The following is a 20,495-nucleotide window of genomic DNA, read 5'->3' as shown; positions in this document are numbered from 1 at the left end:
AACGATGCAATAGTTAAGGAGGCTCCCGGTAGAGCCAGTTGCGCTCGGATCGAGGAGAAGCAGCCCCCGTCCTCCACACAGCAGCTCGGGGGTGGGGGGATCTTCGGCGATTTAAATAGCTTCGCTTACCCGACGAAGAGGCTAGGAGAAAGCAGCCGGCTCAACTACTCGCCTTACGTTCCTCGCTCGGGGCTCCCCCACCCCACCCCCCTTTGCCCTCTCCAATTCTGTCTGCTCTTCTGTCAGGGTAAGTGCCAGGAGGACCCTGATCCCCGGCCCACGCCCCGCCACACCTCGTCACAGTGCCCATTGCAGGTTTCAGGATCGTTTGCTCAAGTTAAGTCATGGCTAACTTGCTCCAGTTGAATTGAATCAAGACATAAAAGGGCTAAAAGAGATATCACTTTAAACGTGTGTCGAGAAACGATGACTTCGCTTCATTTTTACACTAGAGCAGGCACAAGGGGGCTGCTCTGCATCTTAACACACACACACACACGCACACCCCTATGCTGGATGGGTGTGTGTGCCTACTCTAGAGTAAAACTTCCTTTAAAAAAAAAAGACCTGGGGTGTAATCCTATGTATATTTAGACAGAAAAAAGTCCTACAACTGCCTTGGGAATGCTGGGAGCTATAGGACATCCCCCCGTCTGAACATGCATAGGGTTGCACCCTTAGTTGCTAGTAACGGAGGATGGTGTTCTTATTTCAGTGGGATGATGAGTCCACTCTGGATTTCATTTTGGGGATAGGGATAGGCGTTTGTTTGTTTTTAAAGTGCTGACTGATTCTGACTGAAACCCAGAGTGGATTCACTACCTGCCTCCACTGGCTGTTATCCAGACATAGAGGTTGCAATCATATACATACTTACCTGGGAGTAAGCCCTATGGTACTCAATGGGACTATCTTCTGAGTAGATATGTATAGAATCGTGCTGGTAAAGTAATGTCTCTTTTAGCCCTAGGGTAGGGTGACCACATGAAAAGGAGGACAGGGCTCCAGTATCTTTAACAGTTGTATAGAGAAGGGAGCCCTGCCTTCTGTTGTATCTGGTCACTCTCGTATAGCTCCTGCAGCTTGCGATGAAGAAGAATTTCACCAGGTGCTGCACGCATACAAAGGACACCTGCTGAAATTGCCTTTCTATGCAACTGTTAAAGATACAGGAACTGTGTCCTCCATTCCATATGGTCACCCTACCTGTTCTGTGCACAGCAGAATAAGGTGGAAGGATGCTGGCGTGGGGGTGGGGAGTAGAGCAAACTGCATCACTTCAGACTGCATGTGGGGGAATATTGTTTTCTATGTCCCCCACCCCACAGGAAAAAAAACCTTCCTGCAACTAGAAATCTTTCACCTCAGGGAGAAATTTTCTATCTCAGTGCTTGGCCTGTTGTTGTTCTGGTTTTCTACTCACAGGGAGTTTCTGATGTAGAGGGAAACATTTTGAAATGGGATCACCCACCAGCAGCCCGAAGTGGAACATCCTACCACCTCATTCTGCTGTGTGTAGCTAGATCAGCATAATTCAAGTCAGGTCAGGACATGAAAGCAGTCTACACCCTTTTAAGGGGCTGCCTCACTAAGAAGTTCTCCTCCTCATGTTGTAATGCAGCCTTCCTGAACCTGGTGTCCTCCAGATGAATTGGACTACATGCTGGCTGGTGCATGCTGGCAGTTGTAATCCAACACATCTGGAGGGCACCAGGTTGGACAAAGCTGTTGTAATGATTTGGCTTGCAATTATTGTAACCTGCTGCAGACATATGAAAAGCAAGATGAAATTTAAAATAAAATTAAGACTTATATACCAAGGGGAAAAAAATCTCAGGTACTTGGGGGAAATAATATGTTTATTATTCAAAATTCAGAAATTGGTGTGAGAGCTTTAGAACTCTTCTTCTTCTGCCTTTACTTAAAACAAACAAACAACCCAAAAGAAATATATGAGAATTGTGTATGTGTGTGTGTGTGTGTGTGTGTGTGTGTGTGTGTGTGTGTGAGAGAGAGAGAGAGAGAGAGAGAGAGAGAGAGAGAAGATATTGCTGTTAGAAGACATGGTAGGAGCCCTGTATGCAACAAGCTTCATTCATAAAATGGTGATTCAGGATGTGCTTTGCAAACTAATCAGATTGTTCGTGTCCAGTGCAAAAGATTCCACCGAAGTATACAGGGACAAAGGAGCTAACGACCATTCATTTCTCTCTCCATTCATTTCAAGTAAATGCCAATAGAACTGCAGCTTATTGGTTTCAGTACTAAAAGGTTAAGCAGATGCACATTTGGACATAACTGTGCTCATTTTGGGTGGATCATGCATACCTTTATTCTTTTAGGTAGGTTGCTCTCCCAAACAGGACTTCAGAACTTGCCCCAAGGTAAAGGGCAAAATATTTCTGTAAAAATGTGAGTGATGTGTGTGTGTGTGTGAGAGAGAGAGAGAGAGAGGGACCACAAAACAAGAAGCCTCTCCCCCCCACTTCTATGTAACACCAAATCCTATACATGTCTACTCAAAATAAGTCCCATAAGTTACTCCCAGGTATTTATGTACAGGATTGCAGCTTTAATTAATTTAAACTAGTTGGAAAAATCTATTTTATAGTTGTTATTCCTAATGCTGGTGTGATATTCTGTGAGCATGGCCTGCATTTTTATGCATCGCAGGTTGGTGGTAATTGTAAAAGAACAGCAATGTGTAAAAGAATTTGTGATCCTTTGTATTTCTTAATGGGCTAATTCAGCTTTCTGGGGGGAAATAATAATGCGGAAGCCTGTCGCTTCTGTTGAAGTAGAGTCCTTCCAACCTCTGCTTCCACACAGGAGTCTATTCCCATGGTTACATTACCTCCTTGCATTTCATGCAAATTAATAATTACCTGGTGTAAAAGCTACATTTGTCTCCTTTTGCCAGAAGGGGAAACCAGATCAAACACAGAAGTTCTTGTTGTTTGAGGATTCTTATGCTCGCTTATTTCCCCATGCTCTGACCAATTTGCCTTGTGCTAATTTGCTCTTTCGAATGTTTGTTTAAATGAACCGTGGACTTCTGCATTGGCTAGATAAGCTTGCTGGACAGCAGCTGCCTTGTTTTGTATCAATAACTATATGTCAGGTGTGAGAGGTAACGGAAATGGCGTGATTCACGGATCTATTGTAGAAGGGAGGCATTAGGAAGCAATGTGTGACAAACTATTCTGGGGATGCTTCCAGATGAGGCTTTTACTGGGCAATTGCCCTGCCTCATTCAGGATATTTTACAGGAGCTCCAGACATCAACGTCTTCAGTTCATAGCCATCCTGTGTTCTCCAGATGCTTCTTCTTTTTTCTTACCCCCCAAAAAAAAATCTGTTGAGAAAAACGTGGAATAACTGCAGAATACCTTTTGATTTTAGCACTAGCAGGCCCCTATCTTGAGAATTCAGGCAGATCTCAACTTTTCCCAGAGTGGGTGCTAGAGAGCTAAACCAGAAGTGAGGCACAAGAGGGCAATTTGTGACTTTCAAGGTTCCACCTTTACCTGGACCCCTTGATCAGCTCCTTAAAGATATTTTGCCTCTTTAAGAGCCCTTCTTTCCACCAGATGTCAAATTTCTACCTTTTACCTTTCCCTCTCAGTAACCTGGGGTTTAGGCCTTAGGCATGGTGTAAATGACACTCTAGACAACAAGGTTTTAACAACAACTCTTTACTATATTATATAAGATAAGGCAAAGTCACATAAACTTAAGGTATTTACAGTACTCAAAGAGAGCTGTAAGACTTCAAAAGGTATTTACAATGAAAATAAAAGGATGTAAAACTGCAGTTTCCTCTAGCCTAACTACACTTTCACCTGTAAGTTTGGCCTAGAGTCCCTTCCAGCCTTCTCCTAGTTGATCTCCTTCAGAGCTTTTCCCTGTTCCAGAGTCTCTCTCCGTGGCTCTCTGTCTCTGTACTTCCCACTCTTCTGTCCAGCTAATTCCACCTCTTAATATATACCCTCCCATAGAAAGTGAACCACACAATCAGGTCATGTAAAACTAAGGAAATGAAACTAAACTCCTTTAGGGAGGGAATGAAACTCAGGAATGCCCCCCTCCCATCAAGAGATTTCCAGGCCTTCAGGCTTAAACCAAAACCAAGCCTGTGTAGGCTTCAAACCTTCACAGTGGCTAACAACTTACATCCGCCCTAGCCAGTACAACCAAAATATCAGAAGAATCACAAGTTGCCCACCCCCAAGCTAGGATAAGGGTAGTGTGCTGCCATCGATGTAATCTAGATGGTGGTTCCTCTGCCAATACTTCTAAAATACAGTGACTCATAGTAATCCATTTGGTGGCTATCAGGCTTCTGCTGTGGCTTGCAGGTAGGGTTGAGGTGAGCATCTGGTTGGGTCTATGAGAGCAGTGGATCACTTCGTGTCCAGCTAGTGAATGGCAAAGTCCCTGGGAGCTTGCTGAGTGCACTCGCTGGGCGCTGCCCTTCCAGCCCTTTTCCAGCCAAGCTAGCCTGGCGAGCACTTGGAACTGGAAAGTGTGCAATTCCCACGGCACCCCATTGTGCACTTTCCAGAGGCCTCGGATGTGTGCTTTCCCTTCCTCCCCACCCCGCACCCACCGGGCAAATCCCCTGTGCGCACTAATGCTCTGCTCCAATCGGGGCCTTAAAGGCCCTCTTAACACCAGGCTACCTTGCGTTAAGAGTGACTTTAAGGCCCCAATTGGAGCAAGAGGCTGGGAAAGTCCCAGTGATTTTAAAGGGAAGGATGTACTTCTATGTAACATTTATTTTAAAGGTTTATATCCTAACTTCCTTTCAAAGGAAAACTCAGCATCTTTAGCTACAAAGTGACTTGAGATATATGGCTTATATAATGTTGGCTTATTTATTTCATTGATCTCCCCCTTTCTTCCATGAAGAAACTCAAAACAGCCACCCACAGGCTGGTTTCCCCTCCATGCACTGATGAGACCCAGACCTACTTAATCTCTGCAAGGTTACAGCATCATGCACCTTCAAGCCAGGCCTCAATGTATTCGATTTGTTTATATTCAGGTATCAGATTTATTGATATGTTTTCCTTATGGAAATATCCATCCCAGCTCTTACCTTCGACTAATTGATCATATTGAGCTAAAATTATTAGGGAGATGCTAAAGTCAAAACTGACACTTCTTTCAGATGTCAAAACATCACAGCAATAGCTTAGGAAAGTGTAGCAGTAATCACAGATGTCATAGTAAAATAATTGGCTTTAGCTGAATTTTACTCTGTATAACATGCCATTAATTCTAATGGACAAATAGCCAAGTGCTTTTGTCACATGCTGGTAGGCTGGTGCTCTAGATATGAAAAAAGGGGAAACATCTGAAATTGCATGCCTGGGAACAGGAGGAGACCTTTACCAAACCAGTAACCACTTTCAGCACTAGATATCTGGACAGCTCCAAAGAACAATAACCTGTGTAGCACAACAGTTCTATCAGCTTTTTGGAGAGTCTGCAGAAACTTGTCACTATTCCCCTGGTTGGCACAAAGTGAACAACCAGGGAAGGTTTAGTCTGCTTCTCTAAATAATACTCTACTGGTGTGGTGGCAGTGGTGGTGGTGGTGGGAGATACACTCCCATACATTGGCAACTTGATTTCACACACTACTCAAGGACCAAGCTTCCTACTCATACTGCCCTGTGTTCCAGCCAACTGGCAATAAGGAGCTCCTGCCTTCACAGTCTGTGCTTGGCTGCAGGATCCTCTTGTGGCTGAACTAAGAAATATGTCTCCAAAAGTCTTTGTTCCTGTCACCTAGGCTCCAGCTGAGCCCATTTCTCCCCTCCCTTAGATTCCGCTAGAAGCAAACCATGGGAAGTTCTATTTACAGGAGACTCGCCATCGATCTTAAAACAGCAGCTTTGAGCTGCTCTTTGGAACACTGTGCTTTAATAGAAATTCCTAAATGCCCATCAGGTACCTTTGGAAAGGATAGACTTTTTCTTAGTGTGATGCTGCAGAGAGAAGGTTGAAACCTACCCCACTAAGAGAGGCGGACGGAGGACTGCCACCCACAAACTTCAGCATCATTCAATATCTCATCACCTGATTGCACAGCACTCCACCACTGCACCAGAGCATAGAACATCCTCTACTAAAACAGTAAAATGAAAGCTGCCTGGGGCTATGATATCTGGAACTTTGATGGCTGTTTCACGGGTGCAAGTTTGCATGACTTTGCAGCCATGGAGTGATGAACATTCATGGGGAAACTTGCCCACCATTTCTGTGTTTCAATAACACATCGTGTTAACATTCATAAATATTAATTTTCAAGGTGAGGAATTAAACCTGTATAAATAATGTATAGCAGAGGTAGGTACCTTTTTACATATTTCTAAAGTTTGGAGGGAAGTTGTTCCTTAGGATGTTGTCCCTCGAGTCTCCAAATATTCTTTGACTACAACTCCCATCACCTTGACCTTACTGGCTAGGCTAATGGGAATTGGAGTCCAACAACATCTGGAGGGCCACTGGTTGCCCACCTCTGCTCTGATGAGCACTGGGGCCACAACCAAGAAGGCCTTGTGCTGTGTCCCCATCTACTTTCTCAATACAAAAGTACCCTGATCCAGATATCCCTAGACAGAAGGACTCAAATGGGAATATAGGTAGGGTCAAAACCATATAGTACAGCCTTCCCCAGCCTGGTGCCCTCCAGATGTTTTGGACCTGCTGTCCCAGCCAGTATGGTCAGGAATGCTGGAAGTTGAAGTCCAAAACATCTGGAGGTCTCTTTTCTGCTCACCGCTGTCCTATTGTATCTGCTTTAGTCATTCAGGCATATAAAAATGTGAAGGAAAGGCTGTCTGAAGGCAAAGAGATGGGGAATAGAGGAATGATACAATAACAGCAGAGATGCAACAAAGAGTCTATTATGGCATAAGCTTTCAAGGACTGGTGTCCTCGCCATCAGATGAAGGGGATTATAGCCCAAGAAACTTATGACATGGCACATTTGCTGAAATTTAAGGTGTTCCATGACTGTTAATTTTCCTGAAAATACAGCTATCCCTCTGAAAGTGGAGAGACAGTAACCAACAGGGTTAGCCTTTGTACATTTCGCATGACTGGGTGAATGGGTGAGGAGGATACACTATACAAAGAAGCAGCAGGACCTGAGAGAGGCTGGAGAAGTCAGTGTTTTGTTTAAAATGCTGCCTGTGGGCAACTCTGAAAGAGACTGTGCTAGTACTGTGACTCCTCTCAAATAATTGACATTTTCAGATTGTTCTGCAGAGAATGGTTAGAGATGATTGAAAAGGAAAGGACCTGATTAGATTCAGTGGTATAACTTCCATGGTGCCAAAAGGTATCCCAGCCATCAGACTGAAGATAGACAGACAACGATGGAATTGATCCTTGCTTTTTCATTACCTAGATCAGCCTGGGCCAACAAATAGATGCCACTCTGCTTACCACAATGACCTTTAGAATGCAATCCTATGCTCACTTAACTGTAAGTAAGCCCCATCGAACTCACATCTGAATACAGATGTACAGCATTCAGCCTTTAAAGCTAATAATAATAATAATAATAATAATAATAATAATAATAATAATAATAATAGTGTTCCAATTCTTTAGGACAGCATCATCATCATCGTCGTCAAGTTCACTAGAGCAAATCCCTGGAACCAATTTGTAGTTAAAAATCAATCAATCAAAGATGATCCTGGTTTTCTGATGCTCTCAGCCTTTTCAGATGAACCCACATTTCATTTCAGCACCAAGGCTAATACAGTTGGGGAAATGAAAAACTCAATGAACAGAGCATCAAACCTATTTCGTAAGTGTTACAGAATGTATGGTCCCTTCTTTACTTTTTTTTGGGGGGGGGGTTCTAAAGTTTATGACTAGGGCTATAGGCTGAGGAACCTTTTCCCCATTCTGCCAGCCTTAAACCAGCACTAGCCTCTCTGGAGAGCAGAACAGAAGACCACACAGAAGAAGTGGCCCAGAGATTCTTTGCTACCCAGCTTTGAAAAGGATCGAATCCCCCAGGCAAAAGAATCCCAGCTGGGTTGGGGAGTAAAGCCTCTTCCAAAATTTTACCAACTCATGTCAGCCAGAGTAAGAAGCATAGGTTCTCACTTGTTATTCTGGCATTTCATGGACTCTCCAGTGCAGCAGAGGATTCCGATGAGGATAAGACACAAGCTACTCCTTGGGTGTAGGACAGTCAGTGCCTTACCCAGGGCCCTACTGGCCAGAGGAAACCACCCTGCTGTCATTCTTTGGATCAGACGATGAGTCGCTGGCACAACTTCCATCTCCAAAGACTTGCAAAGATCTCAGGCTATGAAATCAGATGGTGGCCCTTTAACAATCCAGTCAGGTTCTGCAGGAGGGGTGGAGCTGGGCACACTACTGGTCTTGTCAGCTTACATAAGGCTTCAGTTGGGCTTAGCTCCCTGCTGAGACAACATCCTCCAAGTGTCCTAGCAGGAGTTAATTCAAGCCAGCAAGACCCACTTGGAGAGATCCAGAGTCCTAATTTCTTTGTGCCTTGAACTTGATATCAGTTTCCCCTGTGACCCTCCAGGGACCACAAAACAGGACGTTCTTGTTCTTTATTTTTACATGCTGGTACTTTATTTTTAAATCCTTCTGTGTTGTTTTGTGTGTGTGTGTGTGTGTGGGAGCTGGTTAGCTATGTCAACTCCAAGCTGGTATAGTTGAAGGGCCTGATTCTGGGGCTTCTCAGGGGAATGAAGGAGCTTTGGGTTCAAGGTTGCCTTTGAGCCTCCCCAGGCACTCAATTGGGAAAGGCTGATGTAACAGAAGGATGATAAACAAATCCACAGTGACTCCTTGGCCATAGCTCAGTGTTAAAGCACATACTCTGCACGTAGAAGGTCCCAGATTGTTCAATCCCTGGCATCTTTGGGTAGAACAAGGAAACAATCCTGTAGAAACCCTGGAGTACTGCTGCCAGTCAATGTCAACAATACTGGGCTAGGTGGACCAATTGTATGACTCTGGGCTTAGCTAGACCTAAGGTTTATCCTGGGATCATCCTGGGGTCCTCCCTGCCTGCTCCTGGGATATCCTGTGTGTCATTTACATGAACAGGGATGTCCCTGGGATAATCCTGGGATAAACCTTAGGTCTAGCTAAGGCCTTGGTAGAAGGCTGCTTCCTATGTCCTTATGTGCCCCATTTCGGGGTGGCCTGTTGATGGTGGAAATACCATTGGTGGTAAATCATTGCCTGGGTTTGATGACAGACTGGAAGAGGGTGAGCAAGCCAAGATTAAAGGCACACAAGATGAAGGTGTTATTAGGCAATAGAAAGCCTGGCTTGTGGATTGGGCTTCAGCCTGTTCTGAAAGGGGTTGTGGTCCTCTGAAAAGTCAGGTTTGTAGCTTGGGAGAGCACTTCGATCCTACACTATCCCTTGATTTTCAGTTGCTGGTGGTGACAGGCAATGTATTTGTGCAACTATGTTAGTGTACCAGCTGCAACCATTCCTGGGGCCCGTCTACACTTGTCTAGATGAAACGTAACAAGTTGGAAGAGATGACGTCAGCAGTCACGTGATGCTGTTGTTGTTACGTTTCTTCTGACTTTTAAAACCGTTCCACTTTCTGTTAAAATTGTTTTAAAACTAACAATTTGCCCCAACCTTTCGTTGTTTTCAATGCCGTCTTTCAAAGTCATGTCTCGTGACCATGGTCTTTGCTTCCTGATTAGGACAAGTGAGGGCTTTTCTAGGGGAGGGAGAGCTGGCACAACGTGATGAGGGGGAGGGGGAGGGGGAGGGGGAGGGAGGGCGGTGAAAGAGGGGACAGAGGCTTAATTTTTTAAAAAACCCGCTTATCTTTCGGGGCGCACGTGGCCCCTTTAAGACGCTGCAGGGCTTCCCTCGTCCCTACGCGTCGCCCCGCCTCCCTGCTGGCTTATCCCGGCAGGTCTAGCTCAGAGTCACCGGAAGAAGGAGGTTTACTTCAGAGCCGGTATGAGCATAATGAAGAACGTTATAAAGAAGAGTGTGCCAGGGTAAAACGATAGAAGAAAAGGTATTTCGATTGACTGGGCTCAAGTTGCATTTTGTAACGTAGCAAGGAAGGACGCAACAATGCACTTAAACAACGGTGTAATGAATAGTGTAGATCCTGCCCTGAATCGATCTGAGCTGACAACAGTTATCCATAAGGATCATCAGACAAGGGGTGGGGGAGATCATGGTTCTCTACCATCACTTCTCCCCCTCCCCCCACTGCTTCTGTCACACAGTACTTCCTCTTTCTCACGGAGAAGAAAGAGGAAGTAAAGAAAGACCATGTGGCCCATTCAGTGGGCTTTTCCTGCACACAGCAGGTGATCACTGCAAGTTTAGCTTCTAAAAATAAATCAGATAAATGTTACCAGCCAGCTGTGGTAGCCCTATCTGGAAAGGACCCCCCCCCTCAGTTATCCATGCACTAGTGATGTCCAGGCTGAACTACCATAATGTGTTGTACATGGGGTTGCCTTTGAAGATGGTTCAGAAACTTCAACTAGTGCAGAATGTGACTGCCTGAGTGTTAGTGGGGGTGAGGCAATTTAATCTTATAATGCCTGTTCTGCCCCAGCTGGTGTGTTTCTGAGCCCAATTTAAAGTTTGGTTTTTACCTTTTAAAGCCTTAAATGGTTTGGTACCCAAATTATCTGAAGGAGTGCCTTCACTCTTACCAGCCTGCCCACCCTTTAAAATCAGCAAGAGAGGCCCTTCTTATTTGCTCACCTGTGAAAGTAGTTAGGTGGGTGACCCCATGAGAGAGGACCTTTTCTGCAGTGGCCCCACACCTCTGGAATAACTTGCCATCCAGTGTCCACCATGCTCCATCATTGCAGGCCTTTAAGAAGGCCTTGAAAATGTATTACTTTATTCTGGCCTTCTCTTGATATGAGTGCTGCTTTTGGTGCTGTCGTTATTGTGCTCTTACTGTTTTAGCATGCTTTTGTTTCTTTTAATGTGGCATCTTTTTATGTTTCATTGCTGTATGCCACCTTGGGAGGGTTTCTGCTCTGAAAGGCAGCCAAGAAATATCTTAAATGAAATGAATTAAATCATCTAGCTTTTACAGATTCTGCCGGAGGTGTTCTAACCAAATCTCCACACTTGGCAGTAAAGTGACATGACTTAGCCTGATATACTGCTAACTGTAATTACATCAAAATCTATTCTAATTCAGTGACATCTTTTTTAAAAATAATGAGACATGCAGAAATGGCTGGGGCAGACCTTACTGAAACCTATGGCCACTTTTCCGTTGCGTTTCAATGGATCAAGCCAGGCTGCCCACTCTTTGCAAAAGTAACAGACAAGGAGGAAGTTTGAGCAGCTCATGACAGACAAAAGCAAACCATCTAGTGGATCCATGTAGCTAGAGCAGGGATTAGCCAGTGCCATGACTTCTGCAAATTATGAAAACAGCAAGAAATGTGGTAGAGCAATATAAAGAGCACAGACTGTATGCAGTGCATTGGTAGAAGCCAGGGTTCAGGCGGCTTTGGCAGGATCAGCCCCGCTATATACTTAATTATTTTCACCATCCAGAGAGGAAACCATGCATGCATCACAGTCAAAAGAAATACAGGGTCAGTGTATATCAGGCTTAATGAGGACACTTTGCATTTTATTTAAGAAATGTGTTTAAGAAAGGTTTTTAATCTTGAATTGGAAGCTGCTTTGAGATGTCTTTTTGGATATGGTGAAGAATTTATACATTGATTAAGTAAATAACAAATAAATACCACTCTGGGCTGAAATAGCCCATCAAATAAGGACAAGTAGAATTCATAGTTAGAACTCCAGGCTAGTTTCAAATCAACCCATCTTGGGTTATTGTGACATCTGAACGCAGTCTAGGTATTGCTTTTAGACAAGGATGGGGAGCATTCAACCCAGGGCTGGGATGTGGCCCTTAAGAGATTCCCACCTGTCCCACTGGGCCTCTCCTCTGAATCCCAGCTCCTTCTCCTTGGCTTCCATGCTGCCTGCAGAGGGAGGGACTTCCTAGCTAGCATGGGACAATAACAAACTGCAAGCACTGAGGGCCCAATCTAGAGTGGTAGCCTGATGTGGGATTAGGAGGGCCTTAACCCTTTGCTTCCCACTATATCTTTGATCCAGATTTTTTTGGGGTGTGTGTGTGTCCATGCCTACAATTTGCATTAGGAACATTCTCCCCAATGCAAACTGCAGTGTTTGGGTAATATCCCTTGTTAGTCCTATGCAGTGCAGGTACACTGAAATGAAATGAATTGGATGTAAATTAGCTGTGACTAATTTAAGTCTAATTCATTTCCATCTTTCTACTAACATTGAATTCTACCCTGTGTGCTTGCTTGTGTGTGTGTGGATGGATAGATGGGGTGCTGTGTTTAGGTCTGCATCTGTATTAGAAAGTGTGTGGGAAGGCTGTGCTCAGTGTTTGGCTCTGGCCATAACAACTTTTGGCTCCATGGATATTTTTAGGCTGTGGTCCTCTATGCACAGTGACTTGGGAGTCAGTCTCTCTGAACTCAGTGGGACTTGTTTCCAAGTAAATATGCATCAGGTTGAGATAACTATCACCCATTGCAATGAGCTGATACCCCGGGGCTGCTTCATGGGCTTTTTGAGGGCAACTTCTGTTAGCACAATTACACTGGATAACTCTACCTACTTACCTGGAAATAAGCCTCATTGAAATCATTGGGACATACTTCAGATGTACAGATGTATAAGATTGTGCTCTAGTTATTCTACTGGTGATTTATTCTAATAAAACTATAAGCTGTAATTTGTTCCAAATGTATATAAATTAATTTACATGTTGTGATTATAACAGATGAATTTCTATGCAGTAATGTGTTATTCCTCAAGTACTCCTAATGCATTAAGGTATTATACTTAGTAACTAGTGCAATCCTGTGTATGTTTACTTGGAAGTCATTTACACTGTATTTAATGGTGCTTACTCCCTGGTAATTGCTAACTATGAGATTTGTCATTTTCCCCTCTTCAAAATAGCTTTAGATTTACATTTGAAAAATATTACAATGAAATAATTTTGTGCCATTTTCAACTATATTTTTTCTGTGTTAATTATAACCCAGGGACAAGAATGTGGTATTTGAATTTTATATATATATATATATATATATATATATATATATATATATATAGGCTGATAAGAACTGAGTTAAGAGTTTCAAGAGGATACTTGAAACAAACTGACCCTTTGCAATATTAGTATAAAGTTGAATCACATTTTTGATCATCATAGTCTACAGAAACACACACATATTCATTCCTCCAGTTAATTTAAAGGCTAATTAATTTTAAGATGTCTGTGTCATGGCTAAACCATCTAATTACTTACATCGGTTCATGTTTAACTTTCTATATTTTAAACAAACCACTACAATGCCTGTTGAAATAATCAGATAGGCTGATCCTATACACACTTGATCCATGGATAAGTCAAGTGAAATTGTTGACATATAATTGAACTTGCTGTTGAACTAAGGGTGAGAACCAAGGAGAAGGAAATATTTCAAGTACCACTAATAAACCTGAGAGTACAGACTGCAGTTGAGAAACACACACACACACACACACACACACACACCTAACTGGAATCTGCTTACTCTGGAATAGTCCCATTTCCTTTTCTAAGTTCAACATCCCAGAATTATAATAAATAGGGGGTTTTCATGTGTCAAATCTCATCAGTTGCCCAGGAAGTCCCAGAGCAGAGATACCAGTGTATGGAGAGGAATTTCTGGATGAATGAGACCTGCAGATGGCAAAGCACAAAACTGCTTTCTTTAGGGTGGGGGAAAACTAAAATATATTGAGACAAAGCTGACCCAAGACATCATTCTACAAGATGGCCCTCATCCACCATTCCATAAAGAGATGCCAGAGTGACCGTATCCATCATCACTGGTGATGAGAGAGCATCTGCCAGTGCACCTGTGGGTTGTAGGCAAGTTTTGGGAGCATGGGGTAGGCTACGGGAAACACACAGCCCAGGCTCTCACAACTTGCTCCCTGCCCCTCAGTGTTTGCTTCCTAAGGTGGCCACTGAGTCCTAGAGTAACCATTTACACACTGCCGAAAAAGAGGAAATGCATTGTCAAAAAAAGAAGACAAAGTAGGATGCAATTTTACATACAATTTGCATATGTTAGCCTATATTTATCAATGCAAATTTTAAAATAACTGCTATCATCTAAATAGAAATTAAACACATCTCTAGTGTGACCAGGTGACCCGTGAGCTTGCTCAGCCCTGTTGGGTAACTTCAAGGCTCCATCTTCTTGTGTTTCTTTCTTTCAATTGGGCAGTCCTTAAAATAGAGGACTGTTTTCTGACAGCCCTTCAAGTACAGGACTGTCTTCTGTAAAGTAGTCACCCTGCTGCCCTATGCACTCTGCCTGATGGTGCAGACAGCCCTGTGTGACAACAATAATGCAAGTGACTAGTTTCATGTGCATTCCTATTCCTATTGGCAGTATTCATAATTTAAGCTGTTTGTTGTTGGTGGGAGGTGGGGATCAGAACATTAATCCTCTCAAAGATCTCCAGGAGTGCTGTTGATTATGCGGCCAAAACACACCATCCACCACAACAGAGAATGATAGAGTTGGAAGGGTCCATTTAGACCATCAAGACCAACCCCACCCCCTTGCTCAGTGACAGTGCAGGAATCCAGTTTAAAGCACCCAATGGATGGCTTTCCAGTTCTCCACGTGAATATCTCCAGTGAGAGAGAACCCACCACCTCCCTAGTCAGTTGCTTTCATTATGTGATTGCACCAACTGTTAGGAAGATTTTCCTGATGCTCAATCAAAATCTTTCCTCATAGGACTTAAAATCATAGGATCATTTTCACACCAGGGAAAATCCCACAATTTTACCGCAGCTTTTTGCTTCCATTTTTGTCCCATGATCACGATGTGCCCTCTATACGCACACTTCCCTTCTCCCCTTTAACCAGGAGTTCTATGTTTTAAACAGCCAGAAGATGGCAATGTAGTCTGCCTCTTCTTATAGTGCAATTTCCTCTTTTCATGCTGAAAAGGAAAGGGGGATCTTCTTGTTACTAGGTGGATTTTTTCCATTTCAAATGAAGCCACGGAAATCCTTACAAAGTGTAAGAGAGGCACTGGAGGTTTACAGTGTCATGTAATTGACCCAGAAACCTCTTTGAGTGGCCAGTCATGAGCATGCTATAAATCACTCATTTAGAGAAGCCCTTAGTTTCAAGTCCCCTAATTATCTTTAATGCCCTTTTCTGAATTTGTTCCAATTTAACTGAAACCTTAAAGTGTGGGCTCAGTCAAACTCCAAAATTTACAGAAGTTCAAACATCTTTAGAGGGGGACCCTTATTTGGAGAACCCCCCTTCACACACACACACACACACACACACACACACCCTGTCCAATGAGGACTTTGCATGCGCAGCGGCCATGGAGTGCTTACAGTCACTTGTGGTGAAGAGCATGGAAAATTGAAAGGGGAAACAAAATAGTGCATCCTGAACAGAAGCTACATTTCTTGTTTTCCATAAAAACAATAAGCTTGAAAAGATGACATTTTACAACTGACTATCAAATGTATTCTTTAATTTAAATGTTAAGATAAAATTACAAAAGCTACTGAAGCAATGAATCTATGCAGGAAAAAGGTTGAAAGTAACGCAAATTACATGTGCAGCCTGATCCTAGGCATGATTACATAGAAGTCCCACTAAATACAATGGAGCTCCCTCCCAAGTAAACAGGTTTAGGATTTCAGCCTGGCAGGGCAAGCCTATACATGTCTACTCAGAAGTTACACCCACTGAGTTCAATGGGATATATTCTCAGGAGTGTCTGTAGCAGTCTTCCCCACACTCATACTTTCTAGGTGTTTTGGATGTCAACTCCTATCAGCCCCAACCAGCATGGCCAATGGTCAGGGATGCTGGGAGTTGTGGTCCAAAACATCTGGAGAGCACCATGCTGGTGTATAGGATTGCAGGCTTAGTTGTTCACCAATGAAGCAAAACCTGTTGGCGGCAATCAAAGTTTCCAAAAGGCATGGTACAAACAAAACACTGATAAAGTCACTGGAAAGAGCAGGTTTCAATGAAGCACAATTTCTCTTTTTTAACAAAATTATTTGCTGGGAACATGAAATCATTACCTAAGAGGCGTATTCCCCCCTCAGGAGGAGACATCCTACAAATGTTCATGTTACCCTAATGAAAACTAATAGCCACTGTCTTATCTGGCATAGTTAGTTCTAGTCTACTTTTGAAAGGTAATCTCATGCAATCCATGTCTCAATTTTTGACCAATGATGATTTCAGTGGAGGGGAGAAAGTAGCTTGAATTGAAACAAAAATATTTATTTCCCTGAAAGGCAAAATTCCTGTCAATCCTAATGGGTAGGTTGGTGGTGGCTTTATTATTCAAGTAATCAGTGAGCCAGATTCTCATCAGGTGCATGTGAAAAGCTCCATGAAAATCACAATGTCTATTCTCACAATGGATGGGAATCTGGGTCGGAAGGATCATCTATGCAAGAACTTTTGCCTGCAGAAGTTCCCCTGAAATGGGAGAAAAGACATACAACAGTGTGGCTCTTGCACCTACTGTATCCCGTCTGTTAAGGTGGAGCTCTGTGTATTTAATGAAGTCCCTGGTGATGGTGTCCACTGTGACTGAAGATGGCAAAATCCCGGCACGCTGCATGTTGTTGTTTTCCATATGCTGTCAGGTTGGAGAAGGATGGAATAATTTTGTCAGCGTTTCAGTCTACCTGTATGCAGGGATCCGTCAGTCTGTGCAGTGAGCAAGTGTTTATTCTTCAAGGAGGAGAACCAAATTCTTGGAATTTGGAAAGGGGTGTTCTGGGTTTTACTGAGCTGCAATTTTCTCTCTCTTTGGGTGTAACAGAATTCAATTTCATGTCTTGAAATAGCCTTTTGAAAAATGGTAAATTGGCCAACTTTTCTTTTTCTGCCAGGCCTTGAAAGTCTTAGAGCAGGGATAGGCACAGAGTGCCCTCTCCCACAAATATTGTCCCACAAGCCCCACCCAGCATGGTCAGGCATTATGGGAGTTGCAGTCTAAAACATCTGGAGGGCGCAGCCATGGCATATAACCAGGTCTTGGGTATCATTGAGCTGCTGATTATAGTTAATGCTGTTCTTATGTTCCATGATGCTGTAATACTGCTTAAAGATAATAGTACTGTTTTATTGCTATTGAATTGGTTGGCAGTTTTATATCGTTTTTATATATTGATTATGGGGTGTTTCAGTGTTACAGAGAAGGCGGGAGAGAAAGCAGTTTACAGCTAGGAAAAATAAATAACACAAATACATTGTGATCCCTCGATAGTGCTAGGATCAAAAATAAAATGAAATACATAAGCTAGCTAGCTAAATTAGATATGATTGGCTTCATTGTTATGGACACTGCTCAACCTCATGGTAGAATTTGGAATTTCTTGATAGCCTTCAGAAGAAGTTGTGTAACAGTTGTGGACACCCTGTGGGAGTGAAGAAAAGAAAATATTGGAAGTGGGTGAACTGAAGGGGGCAACAGGCATTTGGGAAAGGTAATCACAATAACTCAGAGCTCTTACTGCCAAGGCTGGCCATGCCATTGACGTGACGTGAAGCAGTCTGCTTTGGGTGGCACTTTCCAAATGGTGCACCGTTTCTCTGCCTTCAATGAAAAATGGAATTGTGGCCACCTTCTGCTGCTGTGAATTAAGACCACCACTGCTTCTAAGGCCTTAGCTAGACCAAAGGTTTATCCTGGGATCATCCCGGGGTCATCCCTGTTCATGTAAATGACACACAGGATATCCCGGGAGCAGGCAGGGACGACCCTGGGATAAACCTTAGGTCTAGCTGTCCCAGACTCTGAGGCTGCCTGAGCGTTCTGGAGCAAGGAGGTAGCCACCTGTTCAATAGCAAGGCCTGATTCTTCCACACAGATGGTTGAAGTGCCAAAGGCATATGCTATGATCAAGAGCATATGCTTGATGGATGGAAATGGGATACTACATCTGGATTTCTAAAACCTGCCCAAGTCCACTATACGAAGAAAACAAGGGCTAATTCAACATATGTGTACATTTTTCAATACCTCGCGATTCAGGGATTTCATCTAAAGCTGTACTACAGTCATCATGGGGATTAGTATCCTCATGGTCAATTTTCCACAGGCATCAATAGTATTTAGCAGCGCTCATTATTATTCATGTAGTTGCAGCAACCATGTAGTCAGTTTTACATAGTGAGTAGTGCTATATATTATAACAGTCTTTCTGTGTGTGTGTGTAAAACCTGCCACAGGGACATGGCCCAAGTTTTAGAGATTTGCAACTGAAAGTGTGGATCGGCTTCACTGAAAAGTTCTGCATTATGAGATGATGCGAGGCAAAATGAAAGCTGCACCTGTGATATTTGATCTGTGTTTTGCACATCCATATTATCAAGGGAGAAATGTACATGTGCGTTCTGCCACTAATCCAAAAAGCCTGCTAGTGGACACGCACATTTGAGAAGTGTTGCACATTCAGTTGCCTGCACAAGTTCCGGGCTGCAGTGTTCTGGCTCCTAGACAGAATACTCCAGCACTGAAAAACTCTGAAATGGTTTGCATGAACTTTTCTGCGATAGCAGATTCCAACAATCGCCACCCATTTACATGACTGTACATTCAAAGTATAAAAAAACTGCAGATATGCAATACGCCCAAACAGTTAAAAAATATACCCTATTTCATTTGTAAACTATCAATGCAAGATACTCAGCAGTCTAGAAACCATGTTCCTCCATGTCTTCTGTTGTCCTAGAAAGACTGGTGTCTGCTGCCATTAATGTAATTGTTGGAAACATCTCTGAGGTTACATGTAGAAACAATCAAGGCAAGAATAAATTTTGTACATATTGTTAAACATGCAAAAACTTCCTGAAGAATATTGCCCAAAGGTCAAACGTCTTTTGGAACCGCAGATTCTCCTCGGTAGCATTTGTTTTTGCAAGTATGGCTAACACTTGATCTGGAAGTCCTTCTGTCTATTTTGGAGAAGCAGCACCTTTAATAACAGGTTCCCTGTTCAAATATGTGGCCCAATAGACTAAATTAAAAGTTCCAAACAGGACCGGGAAAACTATTCGGGACATCTTGTCAATCTTACTGATGCTGTTATAGGTCTTTTTGTTTTCGGCGGGTTTCTCAACAGATTTTACTGGAACGGATGCTGAGTTGGAGATGACTGAAGGGCTGGAGTCCTTTGGTATATTTAATGTGGGGGTCATCCTTCCAACGGTGTAAGTGTTCATGGATTTGTTTGCCAATAATTCACGCTCTTTTTTCTGTAAAGCAATGGAAAACCAAAACACTAGTGAAACATACATACACACACACACGAGATTAAAAAAAAATAAAATAGGTTTTTGCAGAAAATCACTGCAAAACCCAGACTACTTACACCTTAATATTGCTTTGATCACAAAAGATGTGATTTAAAGGCTGGGTTCAGACAGCACAATAACCAATGGCGGTTTAACATGATAACTAATGGTGGTTTAAAAAGTTGACGGTTGTTTATTTAACTGACCATGGGTTATTGTGTTGTGTGGAGGGTACTGTTGGTTATTTCCTTGGCCACCATTGGTTATTTCGTCAGCCACAGAGTCACAAGGCAAGAGTGGTCAAAGCAGTGGCTGCCGCTCTAGTCCAGCCAGCAGAATATATTTTTGGCAGCAATGGCTGATGGGATACTAGCAGGAGGATTGAGCGGGGAGAGAGGGTGGAGGATGAGTGGGTCAACTCAGCATGAACTAACAGTCAACTCAACACTGATCCTAATCTATACCACAGTTCATTATTATCATGTTGTGCAGGGAGTACCCCCTGGATAAACAACTGTTGAGTTGATTAATACTATGTACAAAATTAGAGAAGGCAGTAGTTGGTATGAATGATAGCAACCAACGAGTTGATTAATACCCCACCATTGACCATTGTGTTGTCTGAACACAGCCAAAGAGTGCGACTACTTTGCTAAACAGGTAAATTTCCATTCTTTTACTGCACTGCTGATTCTAATCCCCATTCTGACTGTAAAGTTTCTCTGGATTTATGAACCAAATTAAACAAACCCAGATTCCATTAAGATGTATTTGAAAACATGGGAAAAGCCAATGTTTTACCACATCACTCTGGCTGAATGGGATCAGATCTTTTAAAGCACAACGAATCGATCTTAAATCACTTTGAGAACTTGGGAGATGGAGGATTTATCTTAGCAATTAGATGCAGAGGGGATAAAAGAGCATATTTTCCCTTAGCAGTCCTTTTGCCTGGAACCTTCATCCAGAATGCATAGGTGGTGCTACTTCTCTCTCCTCCTTCAAGCCCCAGCTCAAATCCCACTGTTTTTATTAAGCCTTTAGTGGAAC

At 43.0% G+C, this 20,495-nt stretch overlaps 1 protein-coding gene across 1 annotated transcript in view; it reads right to left on the bottom strand.

The window, feature by feature from the left end:
- Positions 1–19,090: 19,090 nt before the first annotated feature.
- GABRA5 (gamma-aminobutyric acid type A receptor subunit alpha5) overlaps positions 19,091–20,495 on the bottom strand; it is a 66,606-nt gene continuing 65,201 nt past the window's right edge. Inside the window, exon 9 of the mRNA XM_063127499.1 lies at positions 19,091–19,406. Coding sequence (XP_062983569.1) covers positions 19,107–19,406 — 300 coding nt within the window. The 3' untranslated portion in view covers positions 19,091–19,106. The remainder of the gene's footprint in view (positions 19,407–20,495) is intronic.

Source organism: Elgaria multicarinata, chromosome 5 (assembly GCF_023053635.1).
Source record: "Elgaria multicarinata webbii isolate HBS135686 ecotype San Diego chromosome 5, rElgMul1.1.pri, whole genome shotgun sequence".
Lineage (NCBI taxonomy): Eukaryota > Metazoa > Chordata > Lepidosauria > Squamata > Anguidae > Elgaria > Elgaria multicarinata.
Note: the sequence above shows the minus strand (reverse complement) of the source record. Positions and strands in the feature narration are given on the sequence as shown.